Consider the following 18,451-nt stretch of genomic DNA (forward strand, 5'->3'; position numbering starts at 1 on the left):
TTTTGCAAATTGCACTGCTAAAATAAGTTCGTTTAACAGTACCTTGAATAATTTCTCAACTTCTTGGTCTATAATTACATTGAAACATATCCATAAGCTCAAAATATTTAATGGAAATTTAGTGGCTTAGTTTTTCTACAAAGTTAAATGTATTTCACTAATTAAAAAAAAATTATCATTATCTTAAATATTACATTTCTCAATCTTTGGGGGAGAAACTCATTATTCTAAAGTTATGTTCAGAGGCCATTTCTTACAGTTCTGTCAGGGAGTTTAAATACAGAGTGCTTTTATTCATGTAACACTATAGTGATTTGCTGAGGCTTTTCTTCAACTACTTCTTAACAGAGGCATTTTTTAAATCTCCTACCCTAAAGTAGTAGTATTTGCGTTCTTTAATCCTACAAGGAAAGTAAGTATAAAACTCCTCAGCAAATGTAGTCTTCCTATGTACAAAATTCCCTTTCAAAAACAAAACACTACAAAATACTACAGATATTCAATTATATCTTTTGAAATAGTTTCAACTACTTGACATCAAAAACAAATCTCAAAATAGGTGAGCTCTTACAAGTTGAAAAGCTTTTGTCAACAGGGGTGCTTGACTTTAGGAATCAATATATCAGATGCCTGTTGTAACTTAAAACCAGCCAAAGCATCAAGCAAATTATTACTAGTAATGCCGACACAAGTGGGTTCAAAGTCAGGAAACCAATGACTCCTTTGACACAGGAATAAGAAGTTTCATTAGGAAGCATGACAGTAACTCTCAGTCATCACTTTTTTCTTCAAAATTACAGAATTACAAAATAAACTCATAAATATGTGAGGTTTTAGAATGTTAAAAACCCTGCTATAGAAATGCTTCACTTTATTTAACTTAGTTTTTTTTTTTAAAGGCCAATGTTTCTTTGGAAACAGATTTTCTGAAGATTTATTAAAACATTAATTTCAGGGCTGGAGTTGTGGCTCAGCGGTAGAGCACTATCTAGCACCTTCAAGGCCCTCAACATTACATTAAAAAAAAGGTATTGTGTCCAACTACAAAAAACAAAATATTAAACAAAAAAACATTACTTTCATCACATGTTGCCAGTTATTTTCAGATTGGGAACAGGTCTATGAATGGAATGTAATATCCAAATGACCAGAGTTAAATAAACTGAGTGTAATTTCTTCTGTTTTTGTCAGAGTAGAAGAAAGTCTTTCCCCAGTGGATAGATAACAGCAGCCCCCTCAAAACTAAATAAAAACATATTTTTTTTACATTCAGCAGTATGTAAGAAATGCAGTCTTTACATATAGTATCTCATTTAAATTTCATTATGTATATTTAATATTAAGGATATTTTATCTTCTACTGGCACACGTGGTGCACACCTGTAATCCTAGTGAATAGGGAGGTTGAGTCAAGATAAGTTTAAAGCCAGCCTCAGCAACTTAGCAAGGTTTTAAACAATTTAGTAAGACTCTGTTTCAAAATAAAACTGGGGATGTGGCTCAGTAGTTAAGCATCCCTGTATTCAATTCCTGGTATTAGAAAATAAAAATTCTATCTTCTACTTTACTAATGAGGACTCCAAAACCAAATAAGGTCAAGTAACAAGTTGGTAGCAGAGCTCTACCATTAATTAACTTCATTACACTGCTTCTGGTTTATTAGAAGTATCAAGTCTTAGGGCCTAGAACACAGCAGGGATTCAAAAAAAAAAAAAAAACCTGGGAGTGAGACTGAAAAGTATATTCAAATAGCTTTGTTAGTGGTTATGTTAACAGCATTCACTTTGAGTGCCTTCCCTCTAGTTAAGTAACAAAACCATCCCAAAATCTTAAGGGTGTCAAGCTATTGGTTATCATTGTTCTTTACAATCATCTTTTTACAATCATCTTCAGAATTTAAATATTTTATATTTCCAATTATGCAAGTATTATAATTATTAAATATTATGGGTTTAAAAATGTGACTAATAAGCAATGAAAATAGAACAAGAGGGAAATAGAAGACGTATAAATTTCAGCCTACCAAAACATGTTTATATAACTTTCCTTCACACAGAAAACAGTAGCAATATTTACCTACATCACAAAGTTGCAACAAAAAGTGATATTAGCAAATGCAAATACTAAGTAAATAATTATATGAAATGCAATAAAGCAAAGTACCATTATTAAGTGAGGTTAATCTTGGTGGCTGTGGTCACAGTAGGCATCCTTGCCTACTGTGGACCATTGGACCACTGGACCAATGGGCTAGCAACCCTTCTGACTATGGGAAGCAAATGGTGCAGCATCTGCTTATAGTGCTAAATTAAATAAGACTGGGATGGAAAGAAGGTCTGCCTGACCATTTGCTTCTGGTTCTCAGCATTCAATATTGCAAGCATGACACACATGCAAACTAATCCCGATTTTCTTAGAACACAAATACTATTGAAAAGAACGAGATATAAGAAGAAATCAGAAATGGAAGTTTTAGATAAAGCTGAACTCCATTGTATAAAAGCTCTTTTTTTTTTAAAGAGTCTCGTTGTGATCTAGTAAACTTTCATTTTCATATAAATATACATCAGAAACCAAGTTCTCTGCAGACAAGATTCAGAACTGTCTTTATTCATAAAAATATATAGATTTCTCTTCATTTTTTCTCCTTTCAAGAAATTCAGCTGCAAATGGATATGTATATATACCTCACCCTTGACACTTCCTATAGCACTGAGTTTCTCCTTTGTATTACCCAAAAAGACTTGTTTCTGCTACAAATCATCCCTAACAGGTCTTCTCACGTACTACCCAAATTTATGAACAATTCTCTTCAAAATTTCAGTCTTAAATGCAAATATAAACAGATCCTTTCATCATTGCTGGGGATACATGTCTAATGAAGAATGCTTTCCTAGTATGCAATAGGCCCTGGGTTTAATCCTAGCAACACAAACAAAATTCCTGTCTCAATCTGTAAAACAAAATTTATAATTTATTAATACTGCATACAAGATAGTTTCTCAGGTTGCTATAGTCCTCCTTCTGTTCTTTTGCCTGGCAAACTCCTATGCAATACAAGATCCATTAAAGTTTTCTCTGTGAGGCTTTCTCCAACTCTTAAGCAGCTAGGGGCCTCCGACTGACTCTTTGCCATAATTCTATTTTAACATTTTCACACTATACCAGAGTTGTTCTTTTTCCATGCCCCCTTTCCCTATAGAACTAGGAATTGAATAAACCTTTGGGCACTCTACCCCCAAAGCCACATTACCCAGCCCTTTTATTTATTTTTAATGACTTTATTTATTTTGTGATGCTGTGGATCAAAACCAGAGCCTCACACATGCTATGTGAACACTCCACCATTGCTACATCTCCAACACCTCTCCCTGCCTCTTTGTATTATTTTTATTTTGAGACAGGGTCAAGTTGCTCAGGCTTGCCTCAAATTGCAATCCTCCTGCCTCAGCCTCCTTAGAATCACAAACATGTAGCCCACCATGATCAGCTGCACCAGACATATATCTACCCCATAACCACACTGTTGTGAATTAGTTCCAGGTAAGAGACTCCTCAATCTTGACATTATCTGGCCCTAGTTTCTTAGAATTAAAAAAAAAAAAAAAAAGTTTGTTTTCAAATTTCTTATGACCTAAAAAGATATTTTGGAATTTCCTAGGAAACTAATATTTGGTTATAACATACATTTTTTTTTTTGAAGAGTAAAGCTGAGAATAAAATTTTTATCTAATTACCTTACTGTATTTAAAGCCAAAATTTATAAAAACCCTCAGGAATTGACATTTATAAAGGTTAGACAATTTAAGTCACAAAAATGCTCTTATAACTGGGCTGGGGATGTGGCTCAAGCTCGGTAGAGTGCTTGCCTGGCATGCGTGCGGCCTGGGTTCGATCCTCAGCACCACATACAAACAAAGATGCTGTGTCCACCGAAATATTAAAAACAATTCTCTCGCTCTCTCTCTCTCTTAAAAAAAAAAAAGCTCTTATAACTGATTCATATAAGTCTTCTTCAGCTCCCAGATTCAGTATTGGGATTTCAAATTTATGAGCAATGATTACCAATAAAGGCATCTCTTAGGCCAAAAGAGGCATTCAGGAAAGAAAAGCAATAGGAAACAGAATAAAAGTAGAGGAGAAAAAAGATGGCAAATTATTTCTACTATTACTACCACCATGACCCTTTTTAAAATTAAATATTGAAGATTCTTATTTAGAATATCTTATAGCCCAATAACTACTGGACATTTCTTTTTAAAAAGGAGCAATAGGTCTTCAAACTTTCAATAAGTTTCCAATGAAAAGTAATTTAACATTTGACTTGTAGCTCATCTTTTACAACTTAGACCATACAGAAAGGATACCTGAAAGGTTTAGCTGAACATCTGGATTATCCTGAGGAAAAAAATGGATTCAAGTCCATAAACCTACTATATATGTGAAAACCTCATGTAAAAATAGAGAATACAAAGCATTTCCACATTTTGTAAAAGTGATAACTACAAGAAGCCCAGTGGGGTCACATGGGTAGCATCCTGTAACCAAAACATTTATATTTATGCAATAAAACAAGAATATTAACATTTAAGAAAATACGTTTAAAAATACCTAAGTAACTAGGTTTTATTGCCAAAATGAATAAGAAAAAGCTTAGAAGCCTTTGATTTCAGAACTATGAAGTATTAGTTTTACTACTTCTTTCCCAATAAATATGTTGTTTGAGATACACTCAAGACTAGTTAGTGGCAGAACTCATCCTAAACCCACTTCACTGACCAAAGCCAAATTCCACATATATTTTGAACCATATTTAAAGTAGTTTGTACACTAAATTTATTTGGCAGTTAGGATAGTGGGAGGTGTCAAATCAGATAGTTTATGCTGGGAGTGGTCAAAAACATCTGTAATCCCAGAGACTCAGGGATGCTGACACGGGAGGACCACAAATTCAGCACCCACCCCAACAACTTAGCTATAAATGCTTGAAACTATGTCATTAGTGAATCTAATGATGTAAAAATTTCAAATATTTCTCATTAGAAGTCTAGGTGAGTGCGAGAGAGGAACTTTCAGACTTAAAATAACTCTGTTACCTTTTGATCAAGTAAAACTGCCTTATATTTGAATTCCTATATGGCATTGAGGGAGGAATCAACCATCTATGTGGAACTATATCAACTTCTGTCAAAAATAAAAGTCAATTACTGTATATAAATAAATCTACTGGTGGGGCTGGGGTTGAGTGCTTGCCTCACACATGTGAGGTCCTAGGTTTGAACCTCAGCACCACATAAAAATGAGTAGGTGAAATGAAAGTATTGTGTCCAACTACAACTAAGAAATATTTTTTAAAAAATAAAGCTATTGGTGCACTTACTAGAAAACACTTGACGAAACTGTCCTACTTGGTGTCAACTTTCTAAAACCCCAATAGAGAAATTCCTTTCAGAAGTCAGTTCTAAGAAAGTTTGTCATCCTGAAAAACTGTTATACCTCTTCCTTTTGAGAAAGAATGTTTAGTGTCTTAGAATCCATTAAAAAGTTAAGGGCTATCATACCTTTACCAGGACTAGCATTCATTTAACTTTTTTGCTAATATTTACTTATACTTTGCTAATTTGCTTCTGTCGTTTCAAAAATCTTTATTCAAAATGAGGTGAGTCAGCACCCTACAGAGTATAATTATTTACAATAGGTGGAAACTCATAGTATGACTGGTATAAATACAAAAATCTAGACCTAGAAAACCAAATTACATACTAGGAATCAAGATCAAAAATGGGATTAATACCTAATTTACTCTGATTATATACAACTACTTGCATGAATATACTAGGTAAAACAATTCAAGCATTCATTTCCACAAATTAATTTCTAATTGTATATTTTTATCTACTTTATTTGGCTAAAATATAATGTTTTCTGTTGCAAAAAGACAAATATTTGAAATTTTTACATTATTAGATTCACTAATAATATCTCTCCCGCCCTTTTTAAATTTTTTTAATTGTAGACAGACACAATGCCTTTATTTTATTTACTTATTTTTATTTGGTGCTGAGGATTGCCTCACATATGCTGGGCAAGTGCTCTACCACTGAGCTATAACTCCAGCCATCTTTCCCCCCATTTGATTACCCAGATTTTAGTTTTTGCTGACAATTATTCGACAACCTAATAAAAGAGAAGTTTCTAATCTTCCTGAGTTCACGTATAAGTGAATCTCAGTAGTGAATTACAAAACATATACTAGCTTCTTCTTCTTTAAAAAAAAAAAAAATCTGAATAAGATCCCTCCTGGTAGCTTCTGGTACACCTTATCTTAAACTCGATGAGGCATGCAAATAGCAGCTTCAAGATTATATATCAAGAAGATGACACTGTTATTAGAGCTATGGCTTACAAACTAACTAAAAGACTTAAGGCCCTAAGAAAGTCACAGTTCCTCCCCCAAGGTACCACAAAAACCCACTTGTGTCATGCTTTGTTTATACACTGAATAATTCACTATGATTTTTCAGATGTTTTCAGTAGAATTTTAAATTCATTTAAAAGCATTTTTTTAAACCATAACCAATGGTGTGTGTGGGGGTTCATAACAATGTTTTAAAGTTAAAAGGGACCAATTATTTAAAAAGGCAGGGATCTATCACTTCACTGGTTAATAACAAGGTTTTAATGTGAGATGGTCCTAAATATGACACCTGCCTCTATTTTTACTAATAGAAATGACCTTGGGAAAAGCCTTAACTATGGTAAATACAGATCCACTGTGCTCTACATTGGTCAGAACTTTCCTGGAAACCTAAGTCAATTTCCTGTATTCACAAGGTGGGAGGAATAGAACTTGGCCTAGGACTTCTGGGGGAATTTTTAAAATGTCTAACATTTGGGGGGTTATCGGGTAGATTAGAGGGATTAGAGGTTGGGTTCAAATTACACTACTGAAAAATGGCAGAATTAAGAAGTTAAGGAGAAGCAAACTTTGGCTACATTTTAGAGGACTTCCTAATCACAATCATCCTATACTCCAATAGGCTGATTAGGAAGGTAATCATAAGTATTCAAACACAACGACTAAAGCTATAAGACCACCTACCTAGCATTTGGTAGAAAGCACACAACATAGGAAAACATACAACTTCTTTCCCAACTTTAAGACATTGAGGTGACCATAATAGTTCTTGTGCTTTTATAGTTGCCATTTAATTATCATAATAATCCTATAAAATAAGCACCATTTTTAAAAGAGGACAACAGTGAGAACAACTAACTTAAGTTGATCATGGTAACATAATGTGTAAATGGCAAAGCTGACTTTCAAGCCCAATACATCTGACTCATTTTGGGCTCCTTTTCACTGTCTCAGCAGATCTCAACCTTGACTCACAGTAGAATCACCTCTTGAACTTAAAAGAGGAATAACGGTCAATTTAGAAGCACTAGTAAGTTCAAATGGTTGGAAGGTAGCACATTGCTAATACAAACAAATTTGTGAGTTTAAGTGCAGATACAAAGTTCTATCAATGACATAAGAATACAATTATCTTTTATAAGATGGTAAAAATTAAAATTGAAGACATGGTTGACTAACAGCAGCTAGTTTAAAACAGACCTGCTGGGCATAGTAGTGTATGTAATCTAAGCATCTCAGGAGGCTGAAGCAGGAGGATCGAGTTCAGAGCCAGCCTCAGCAATTTAGTGAGGCCCTAAGCTGTTTAGAAAGACCCTAAGCAGTTGAGGAAGTCCCTGTCTTTAAATTAAAATATAAAAAAGGGATGGGGATATGGCTTTATAGTTAACCATCCCTGGCTTCAATTTCTAGTAAAACAAAACAAAACAAAACAAAATAAGACATAATCCTAAATTTAATATAGAACTAATCTTAATCCTATACAAGGATGGTGAGAAGAAGCTAGGTAACAATTGCTAATAGTATTCCTATTTTTGAAAGTATGCATTGGGATTCAGTATTTGTGCTTTTCTTTAAGTCCAATCATATAGTTTTGCCATCAATCAACTATTGATATTACTCAAAAGAACAGCTTATTCTTTAAAGGAAATGCATTGCACATATTTGCAAGGGCTCAAGTATATATATATATATATACATGTGTGTATTTTAAAATATTATAAGGTCCCACCATACTGGAACAATCCATGTAGCAGTAAGTCAATGTGGCCCTAATGTGGCAACTCCATCTAGATCTTCTATATTAATAATTAAGTCCAAACAAAGTACCCTTAATATTTTATTTATCAAAAAAGCCTCAGAGATCTTATTTCTAAAAACTTGATATAAAGTAATAGAAAAAACAATAGCAAATACTATTCACTAACATATATACTAATTTTCACATAACTAAAATTTCTACTAAAAAAATAATCCACATCCAATAATTAAGAAAAACCCATTTCACAAGTTTACTATGGCATTTTGACCCCTGGGAGATAAAATAATAATAATTCTTTTTAATAGAAAGTATTTCATCATCAGCCAGGTGCAGGGGCTTAGGCCTGTACTCTCCAATGACTTGGGAGGCTGAAGCAGGAGGATTGCAAATTCAAGGTCAGTCTCAAAAATTAGCAAAGCCCTAGCAACTTAGTGAGACCCTGTCTCAAACTAAAAAAATAAAACAGGCTGGGGATGTGGCTCAGTGCACTTCTGGGTTCAAACCCTAGTACCAAATAAGAAAGTATTCCATCATCAGATGATGATCATCATCTAAAAATCAGTCAATGAATAGACACAATGTTCTGAGATACAAGCACTTGATAGTAGTGCACAAGCCTAAGAGGTATGTGTAGGAAGAAACCTCAAACTCACTGAGCTCCTTCTTCAAATAAAATTAGGCATAGCCAGATTAAACTAAAGATAAAAATCTCTACTCTTTCTATTCATACTCTTAACAGTGGTCTTCCATCTCATTCTATAAGAAATCCCCATCATCAAGGTGATATGCTAAGATTCTCGAATACATTCTTTTAGGAATATACTGAAGAAAAGGTTTTCAGTGGCCTCTCTTCTAACTAATGCAAAGGAGAAAGAAAATTAGATGGTGTAATTGGATAAGCTTAAAATATTTCAGTTTCTATAAAATCTGTAATGGAAACAGAACAGTAGCTCTAAACAAATTAGAATAATTTAGTTGGGCACAGTAGTGCATGCCTATAATCTCAGCAGCTCAGGAGACTGAGGCAGGAGGCTTTTGAGTTCAAAGACAGCTTCAGTAATTTATCAAGGCCCGAAGCAACTCAGCAAGACCCTGTCTCTCTAAATAAAATATAAAGAAGAGCTGGGGTTGTGGTACAGTGGTTAAGTGCCCCTGGTACCAAAAAACAAACAGAAGTTAGAATAATTTCATTAATTATTTAAATTGTATAAAATAAACATTTTTAAATACAGCTGGGCACAGGGGCACACACCTGTAATCCCAGCAACTTGGGAGGGTGAGGCAGGAGGATCCAAGTTTGAGGCCAGCCTCAGTATTTAGTGAGACTCTGTCTCAAAACAAATAAAAAGGGTTAGGGATGTGGCTCAGTTGTAAAGTGCTTCTGGGTCCAATCCCTAGTACAAAAAAAAAAAATTAAATGCAAAAAAGACAAAGTGTTAACTAGGTCTTACAAATGTTCCAGAATGAGCCAGGCATGGTGGCACGTGCCTTACCCCCAGCTACTCAGGAGGCTGAGGCAATTGATCACAAGTTGGAAACCTGTGTAGGCAAACACTTAGCTATATCTGCCTAAAAATAAAATAAAAGGAACTGGAATATGTACTGTGTACCGTGGTAGAACACTTGTAGAGTATGTACAAGGCCCTGGTACTGCCAAAAAAACAAAAGGTTCCAAAATGACACCATGATTGTATATAATGAAAAAGACTATCTTTTCTAGTACTAATAAAATAATTACTACAGAGGTTAAAGATGAGAAAAGTGAAAGAAGTGCACACAGAGTTCACATTCCTTAATAATACAGGCAGTCCCCAATTTTAGTTCAGCTTAAAAATTCCCAACTTATGGTGTACAAGTGCACCCACACAACCATTCTTTTTCACTCTTAGTACTTAGCACTTATTATAAAATAGGCTTTGTGTTAGATAAGTTTGCCCAACTGTAGCCTAAGTGTTCTCAGCATATTTAAAATAGGCTAAGCTAAGCTATGATGTTCAGGGTGCTAAGTATATAGCATGTTTATATGACCTGGTAGTTTTTCTTTTCTTAGTTCATGAAGCTATAACTTCATCTTAAATCAAGGAGCATCTGTGTATATGATGCCTGGTTATTAATACCAACTTGAGAAACTCACATATACATGTTTGAGAAAAGATAAAAATAAACCAAAAATTTTTACGTTTGAATGATTTCTCCCTTACTCTATTACAGACATTCAATTAGTACTATTATTTTTATAATAAAACTTCAATTAAAAATGCTTGAAGATTATAGCCCATTAGAATGAAAACTGACTTATCTTTGTATATATAATATTTACCTGGTTCCTCCTTAATGATTAGGGTCTTATTTTCTTCTGGATAGGCAACAGGTGGCTGCATCGCTGAGCAATCTTCTAAATTTGTTTCATTATTAGGTGGTATATTATAAATAAATCTCTTTGTAGTTTGGTTTTTCCTCCTTGTTTTGCCAGTGTCTTGAATTCCCTGGGAGACCATGTTATTCCAAATAAATACTTTTGTTTGACCTTGAGATTCATTTTCAGCCAATTCAGGAGAACCATCCTGGACCCAATTACTGTCATTCATTTGGTAGTTTTCTATTTGGCCCTCGTCGACATTACAACCATCATTTTCAATTTTTATATTACTTGCCAAATTGGTAAGATTCCGTGTTGCCCAAAAGCTGGCAATTTTTTGATCCCGTGAAGACAGACCATCTCTATTAACTGGTTTTCTGTTATTGTAGTCCACAACTACAGACTCCGGAGCTTCTGATTTAATGCTTATATTTAAGGCATCTTTAATGAAATTTCGGCAAGTTTGAACAACTTCACTCATTTGAAGGTAGCTGGCCACTGTCATCACTTCAATGGCATTTTGGCTTGTGAGCACCAGGTTACCAGAATACAAGAAGTCCAAGATGACTGAAAAACCTTGAACTGCAGCAATATCTAAATGGGTAGTATTGTTTTGGTTAGGGCTTTCTTTGTTTGAAACGCAATATAAAGTCTTAAAGAAACGGCTGCCTGCAACCAGGATGTTCTTATGAGCTTTAAAGATTTTCCCGCTCACCACAATGCTGACATCACAAAGAATGTCTTTCTTTCTCTGTTCATCTAGTTGTCGAAGAAGTTGATAACAGTAAGAGTTCTCATTTGGCCTACTATTAAAGTCACAGTACCCCTCCTCTGATGGAATTTCTGATTCCTGTAATTGAATAAAAAACATTAATATTACATTTTAAAGTCCTTAACACAAGGAAAACATTTTCATTACCAATGTAAGTTTTTAAAATGTACTAATCAAACAATCTTGTGAGTGATCATCATCCCAAATATTAAAAGGAATGGAGTGAATAGTATGGTGCAACCCATTGATATTAAAAGATAAATGGAACATATCTGAGAGGATCAGCAAGATTTCATTGATTTTTCTTTTCAAATATAAAATAGACATGATTTGAGAATTATTTAAAATTAGAATCAAAACAGCAATTATTTTCTTAAGAAACTTTCATTTATGGAAATCAAAATAGTTTGCTTAATCTCTTAATAGGAAAGCAGCAATCTCCTCTATGACAGAACATAAAACATCCAAGTTATAATACAATGGAAATATCACCTAAGGTCATAAAACTATAAACTGCAAGGTAAGTTAACATTTCTGAATTTAAAAATCTTATAATTTTGCTTATCGATCATATAGGTATTCACTACTGTTCAATTTTGCATTGCTCTAGGTAAATTCCTATACAATAATTAAAATTGTGTGGTTCATTATAAAATATGATCTAATTTCAGAATGCTATTTGTACTATAGTTATTAATCATGTGATCTTGGAAAAGTCACTATCCCTGAGTTGTCTTCTTAAATAACAAAGCAGAACTACAAATGTTAGTTTTAACAACCTTATGACTTTCTTCATTCAATGACTAGGCTGGTAAACTTTCTCCAAGCAGAGCTATAATATCCCTATAATCCTACATAGTGCTTTGCAGTTATTAAACTTTGCTAAATAACTAATCATTTTTTTCCCAAGAAAAAAACTGCTAAGACATTTCTAGTAGAAAGGATGACAGAAGCTGGGCATAATGGTGCATGCCTATAATCCCAACAGCTCAGGAGGCTGAGGCAAGAGGATACAAAGTTCCAAGCCAGCCTCAGCAACTTAGGGAGGCTCTAAGTAACCTATGGACCCAGTCTCAAAAAATAAAAAGGACATGCTGGATATGTGGCTCAGTGGTTAGGCACCCCTGGTTCAATCCCGGGGTGGAGAATAAGGATGACTGAAAAGGCTGACCTTGAGTGTTAAAAATTTTTAAGTGCTAAAATTAAGTGCACAATAAATGAAGCTACACACACAAAATCTATTTTATGAGAATAGAGTAGCCTTACCAATTTCAGGAGACCCTGCCTCAAAAATAAATAATAAAAAGGACTAGAAATGCAGCTAAATGATAAAGCACCCATGGGTTCAATTCCTCATACCACAAACAAAAACAAAAAACAAACTTCATTTAACCCAACTGCAGGTGTGGCAAATATATAGCTTTATGTCTGAAACCTGGTCAAAGGAAGCTATACACAAAATAATAGCAATTCTCTGAAACTAAAACATAGCCCATTTGAGAATTTCTATGCTATTTCCAGGCTTGGGTGGCCAACCAAAAGAAACAAAATATTAGAATTCCAGAACACTTCAATGTTCCATAGGGATAATGGAACTATAAGACTGCTACAAAATGAAGCAATCAGAGTAGAGAATTTCTTTTCATTTTCACTTGACTTTTAGCAGTCTCCCTAACCCCTCTTCATGTCTCAGGTGCATAATGCCATTCTATCACAGCAAATCTCCCCTCTCCCCATGTCCCCCAACATCATACCAAAATGTTCCATGCTCTCAATTAGTATTTCTCTCTCCTACCCTCTCAATCCTCTGTAAAAATAAATAATAAATCAAAAAAATCCATTCATGAGCAAACTTCCAAATTTTTCATTTTTGGGGGGCAGATGAGGGAAAAGAAATGAAGTTAAAGGGTTTTTTTTGTTTGTTTATTTTTGGTGGTGTTGAGGATCAAACCAACAGTCTCATACATACACACAGGCTCCAAGGGGTTGCTTTACTTAACTTAGATCATGTATATAAACTAGTATGGTGTAAAATAGCAAAACATTAAGCAAATAGTAATGAAAATATTTAGTGCTCATGAATATAAAGAACTAAGACAATACTAAAATGCCTATAATAATTACAATTACAGCATAATTTTCAATAAAGCCTCATACTGTTTACTTAATCTCCCCTTTGAGACTATTTGAATGAAATTTTATTAATTTGTCTATGCTCTTTACAGAAAATTCTGAACATGAATAGGAATCTTCTTTTAGTGTAAGCCTGACACTAAACTTTATTATACATGCTGTACCTAGTCAGCAAGCTCATTTGGTTCAAAGTTCTAATAGATATTTCAGTAAAAGCATCAATATTTGAAAGAAACAAAAATTTTAAACACTGAATAAAAATTTGGCAGCACATCCATAAAGTGTTTGTGGAAGCAGCAAATTAACATTTACAAATCAAGTACCACTTAATGTTTAAATAACAAGCAGTTGGAAGCCCTTTGGGAAGTGGTTACATCTAATTGTAACCATCTCCTAGGTTATAGTCAACATGTCCTGTATTTTCTGGATGGGTCCCATCAATTTGTATAAGAGTCTCTGCCTTCATCACACCACAATGTCCTAATTTTTAAAAAATAATTCAGTCAAAAGCTTATGTACCAAATATTTGTCCATTCTATTTTGACATATCAAACTCTATGCAACTGCTATTTTTCTCATTACTACTGTACAAGAATATTAACATTCCCTACTTTTACAAGCAATACCAGCAATTTCTTTTCACTAATTATTAAAGGACTATGCTGTGTTTCAAACAACTTTTAAATATGCCCTTCAAAATGAACTGTTTCCAAGAGTATGTGTACTCTTCAAGGAGATTATTATTTAAAGAATTTGAGCAATACAGCTAAATATGCACATAGTAAAATAAACTGCCAATATTATTTGCTGAACCAAATAAAAGTTAAAATATTCTTAGTACTAGTTAACACAATCTTACAGTAGATTCTTAAAAACTCCAGGTATTGCTCTCTTTGGTTTCTTCAAAGTCCACATGATATTTTGGTGGCAGTAGGTATCGCAGATAGTTTTTAAATATAAAGATGAAGTTTAAATATCTGCACAACTGGTATCTTCAAGCATAGGAATTATCTAAGAAGACTTTAAAGAAATGGACATCCAGACCTAAATATAAAGTCTTAAATTTAATCTGTGAAAAGGCTCAGTAAAATCATTAATTTTAAACTGGATAAGAGCTTAGGATCAGTTCTTCCAAAGTTTAGAGAAATGTCCACTTAAATTTTAACTTATCTTTATTTCCACAGGATGCTAACAAATAAAATTAACACTTTACTCAGAGGAAAAAGCTCTTAAAAGCTTAAAAAAATCCTACTTTACTCATTCATTTAATAATCATTAACAGATTACCTACTTTTAGTCAAAGCCTATGCTTAGAAACAAAATAATTTAGTTTCAAACTTTAAGTTAGTGTTAGTAGAGAGAACCTTTAGGTACTGAAGAAAATAAATAGATGTTATAAGAACAGAGCCAAGGTCTTCTATTCCGGTTTTTATAGGTATTGCAATGTGTTTTGAGAAGAAAGGAGATCTTAGCACACTCAAAGAAGAGTGAATAAGAGGGTGAAGTAGATTCTAAGCAAATAAGACAGCATGAGGGAAAAAAAAATCCTAAAATGGTCAACAGAATCCCCAGAATTCTAGATCCATCCAAAAACTTTAAGGTGCCCGGCTCATCCCCTTATGCAAATATGCACATTTTTTCCAGGGGTAAATGTTCATCATTTTCCTCAGATTTATAAAAGAATCAGATCCCTGAAAGATGAAGAAACTGCCCAGCACAGTGGTACACACCTGTATTCCGGCAATTTGGGAGGCTGAGGCACAAGGATCAAGTTTGAGGCCAGCCTGGGTAATTTAATGAGACTGTGTCTCAAAATTTAAAATTCTTAAAAGGACTGGGATGTAGCTCAGTGGTAGAGTATCTGAGTTCAATCCCCAGTACCACCACACCACCATCACCCCCCACGGACAAAAAAACCCCAAAAGCCTCAAAACTGATCAAGAACCACAGCTATGGAGGGGAGGGTTGTGGCTCAGTGGTAGAGTGCTTGCCTACCACGCATGAGGCACTGGGTTCAATGCTCAGCACCACATAAATGTAAAATTAAGATATTGTGTCCACCTACAACTAAAAAATATTTAAAAAAATAATCACTGCTATGGGAACCTTACAGAGTTTTTAGAATGTAAAGTGTATGTAAATAAAAGCATGGGATATATTTAGACACAGAAACAGAGATAGACACACATATATAAATTAAAGCTGGGGATTGAACCTAGGGCCAGAGTTTTTAGAAACAATATGACAAGACTGAACTGGTAGGCAGAAGATGTGACTGTAGCAGCAATGTGGAGAATTAACATCAAACCAAGTCTGCAGATCCTATGACCAATACTGAATCTACTGTTAATAGTACAATGTACGTACAAGCAACAAGAACCTTAAGTAGGGAAGACAGATATTAATGGAGGGTGGCAGCAATGTGGAGGATTAAATCAAACCTAGTCTGCAGATCCTGTGACCAATACTGAAGCTACTGTTAATAGTACAATGTATGTACAAGCAACAAGAACCTTAACTAGGGAAGACAGATATTAATGGAGAGGGACAGGGAGAACCTAATAAAAAACTGAAAGGTTAAATCAGCAGAAATTTTTAATTTTTTTAGTTGTAAATAGATACAATACTTTTAATTTTATTTTTATATGGTGCTGAGGATCAAAACCAGTGCCTTCCACATGCAAGGCGAGCACTCTACCACTGAGGACAACCTCAGCCCAAATCAGCAGAATTTAAACGATGAAATAAATACACAGGATAAAAAGGCAGGGAGGAAAACCTGTCCTGTCTTTTAGCATTCTAGTTTGAGAAGTTAGATGCCAACTTGTAGAGAAAACAAGACCACTACCTGGTCTCAGCCCTTGTAAGGAACAGAAGGAGAGAAGCTAACTTTTGCTGCAAGTAATACAAACTTCAAACAGCTTAAAATCAATCCATTAGTGAGAGGAAAAGGTTGTTTAGCTAAAAATCAACAAGTAATATTTACTTCTGTACTCAGAATTACAGACCTTTTTCAATAAATAATTAGCAGAGAGGACATTTCCAATATAATCAAAGTGTAATGTAAAAAGTATTAAAATGTCCAAAATCTGCATTTTGTTGCAACCCAACAGAACAGCATGTTAGAAGAAAACATTAGTTTCCACTTCTAAATTCAGATTTTAGGGAAAAAAATCAAATTTGATTTATAGAATATGACAATAAACGAGACTATGGCAAGTGGGATAATAAATAATACCTGCTAGTGATACTAATTATAATAGTTGGTAGAGAAAACAGGAAGCTCTACTCCTTTGCAGTATTCTATCACCTCTATGATGTCCTTCAGTAATGACATTCTCTTTTGTAGCTTAAGCAGCTCCCCAGAAATTCTAATTCTGTGGTGGTGGTGAGGAGATGAACTTCATGTAATTTTAACATCCAGCCAACTCTGATTATCAAAGATATGCTTCATTACTAGCTCCCTCCTCAAATTCTAAACAACCCACAGCACAAAACACAGGTGCCACTAACCAAAAACATACACATTTGATCATACTTTTCTCCTACTTAAAACTGCTATTGTTGCCCATTTGTTAACAGAAAATGCAATCTTTAAAACATAAAGAGATCCTCATGACCTATTCACACTTAATTTTTCATCCTGCTCACTAACCAAACTATCCCTTTTCTCAGATACATGAAGACACCATTATTCACTTTCCTCATGCTGCTTCAAACTGCAATGCCAGAATGCCCTTTCCTCCTTGTCAATGCCTATTTATTTAACATAGTTCGGTTCAAGAACCAATTCTGTGAGCTTTTTTTCCAACCCACTGCATGTAAAACTGATTGCCTGATTCCCTTTAGTGTCTTCACTGTACCCTGAACATGACAGTATCTTATTTTTATCATCATGTCAGTCTGTTGTTACTAGATTACAAGTTCCTTGAGGGCAGAGAAAATCTTATAAGTTTTTTTTATCTTCAGTGCTTTGCTTTTACCTAATATAGATAAATTTAAGAAGATGCCAATCCTAGATATACAATAAGGTATATTACCAAACATTTGAAAAACAAGGATTTTTACTTACATAATGAATAAATGAATTACAATCATTATACAATGGTAATTTATTAAACCACAGGCTCATCCTTAAATATATTATTTCTCCTTTTCAAAGGTCTTTCAGACTTTCTTCCTAAACAGTTACTACAACCTTGAAGGCCTAATTTTAGCCCAAAATAAAGAAGGCTGGTAGATATGACTTATCTTCTTTATTTATTCCACCTGGCATCAAAATCTCAATCAGATCACTGATCTTGAATTCACTATTTCTGGATGTTACAGTAATTATTTGGGTGCATGTTGTAGGCTTACTAAACCGGAAAGGGTTGACAGAAGAAATGATTTAGGAAATGAAAATTTCACAACTGGGCAGAAAGTGGTTTGAGCTGGTGAGAAAGTGGATGCCCCAGGAGGCTAAGGCAGGAGGATCATAAACTTGAGGCTAACCTATGTACCTTACCAAGACTGGGCCTCAAAATAAAAAGTAAAAAGGGCTGGGGATGTAGCTCAGTGGTAATGTGATCCTGGGTTAAATCCCCAGTATCAAAAAATAAAAATGGTTTGAACCAAGACACAGAAGTCAAAACTGTAATTAAAGCAATTTTAGAGTCCTCTAGGCCAAATGGTCAAATCATGAATGAGCTAATCATTGACTCTGACTATGAAAAGATAGTCCAGTTACTCAAAACTGTAGATCCCAGCTGGGCATAGAAGCAAAGGCCTATAATCCAACCTACTTGAGAGACTGAGGCAGGAGGATCACAAGGTTGAGACTGATCTGGGCAATTTAGCAAGATCCTATCTCAAATAAAACAAAGGCTGGGGATATAGAGCTTAGGGCATGCCTAGCATGGTAGTGGTTAAAATCCCCACTACAAGAAAAAGAATCTGTAAGTCCTTACCACTACCACCCCACAAAATCCAACAATACATTTTCCTCATATCCAAATACAGAACACCTCT

The 18,451-nt window shown here is 34.4% G+C and overlaps 1 protein-coding gene across 2 annotated transcripts in view; it reads right to left on the reverse strand.

Annotated features, from left to right (window-relative positions):
* Zbtb10 (zinc finger and BTB domain containing 10) overlaps window positions 1–18,451 on the reverse strand; it is a 50,663-nt gene that overhangs the window by 26,604 nt on the left and 5,608 nt on the right. For both annotated transcript variants that reach the window (XM_005336013.5, XM_005336011.4), the window contains exon 2: window positions 10,498–11,386. In XM_005336013.5, the coding sequence (XP_005336070.1) occupies window positions 10,498–11,386 (889 nt within the window). The remainder of the gene's footprint in view (window positions 1–10,497; window positions 11,387–18,451) is intronic.

The sequence above is a fragment of the Ictidomys tridecemlineatus genome, chromosome 7, assembly GCF_052094955.1.
Source record: "Ictidomys tridecemlineatus isolate mIctTri1 chromosome 7, mIctTri1.hap1, whole genome shotgun sequence".
Taxonomy (NCBI): Eukaryota; Metazoa; Chordata; class Mammalia; order Rodentia; family Sciuridae; genus Ictidomys; species Ictidomys tridecemlineatus.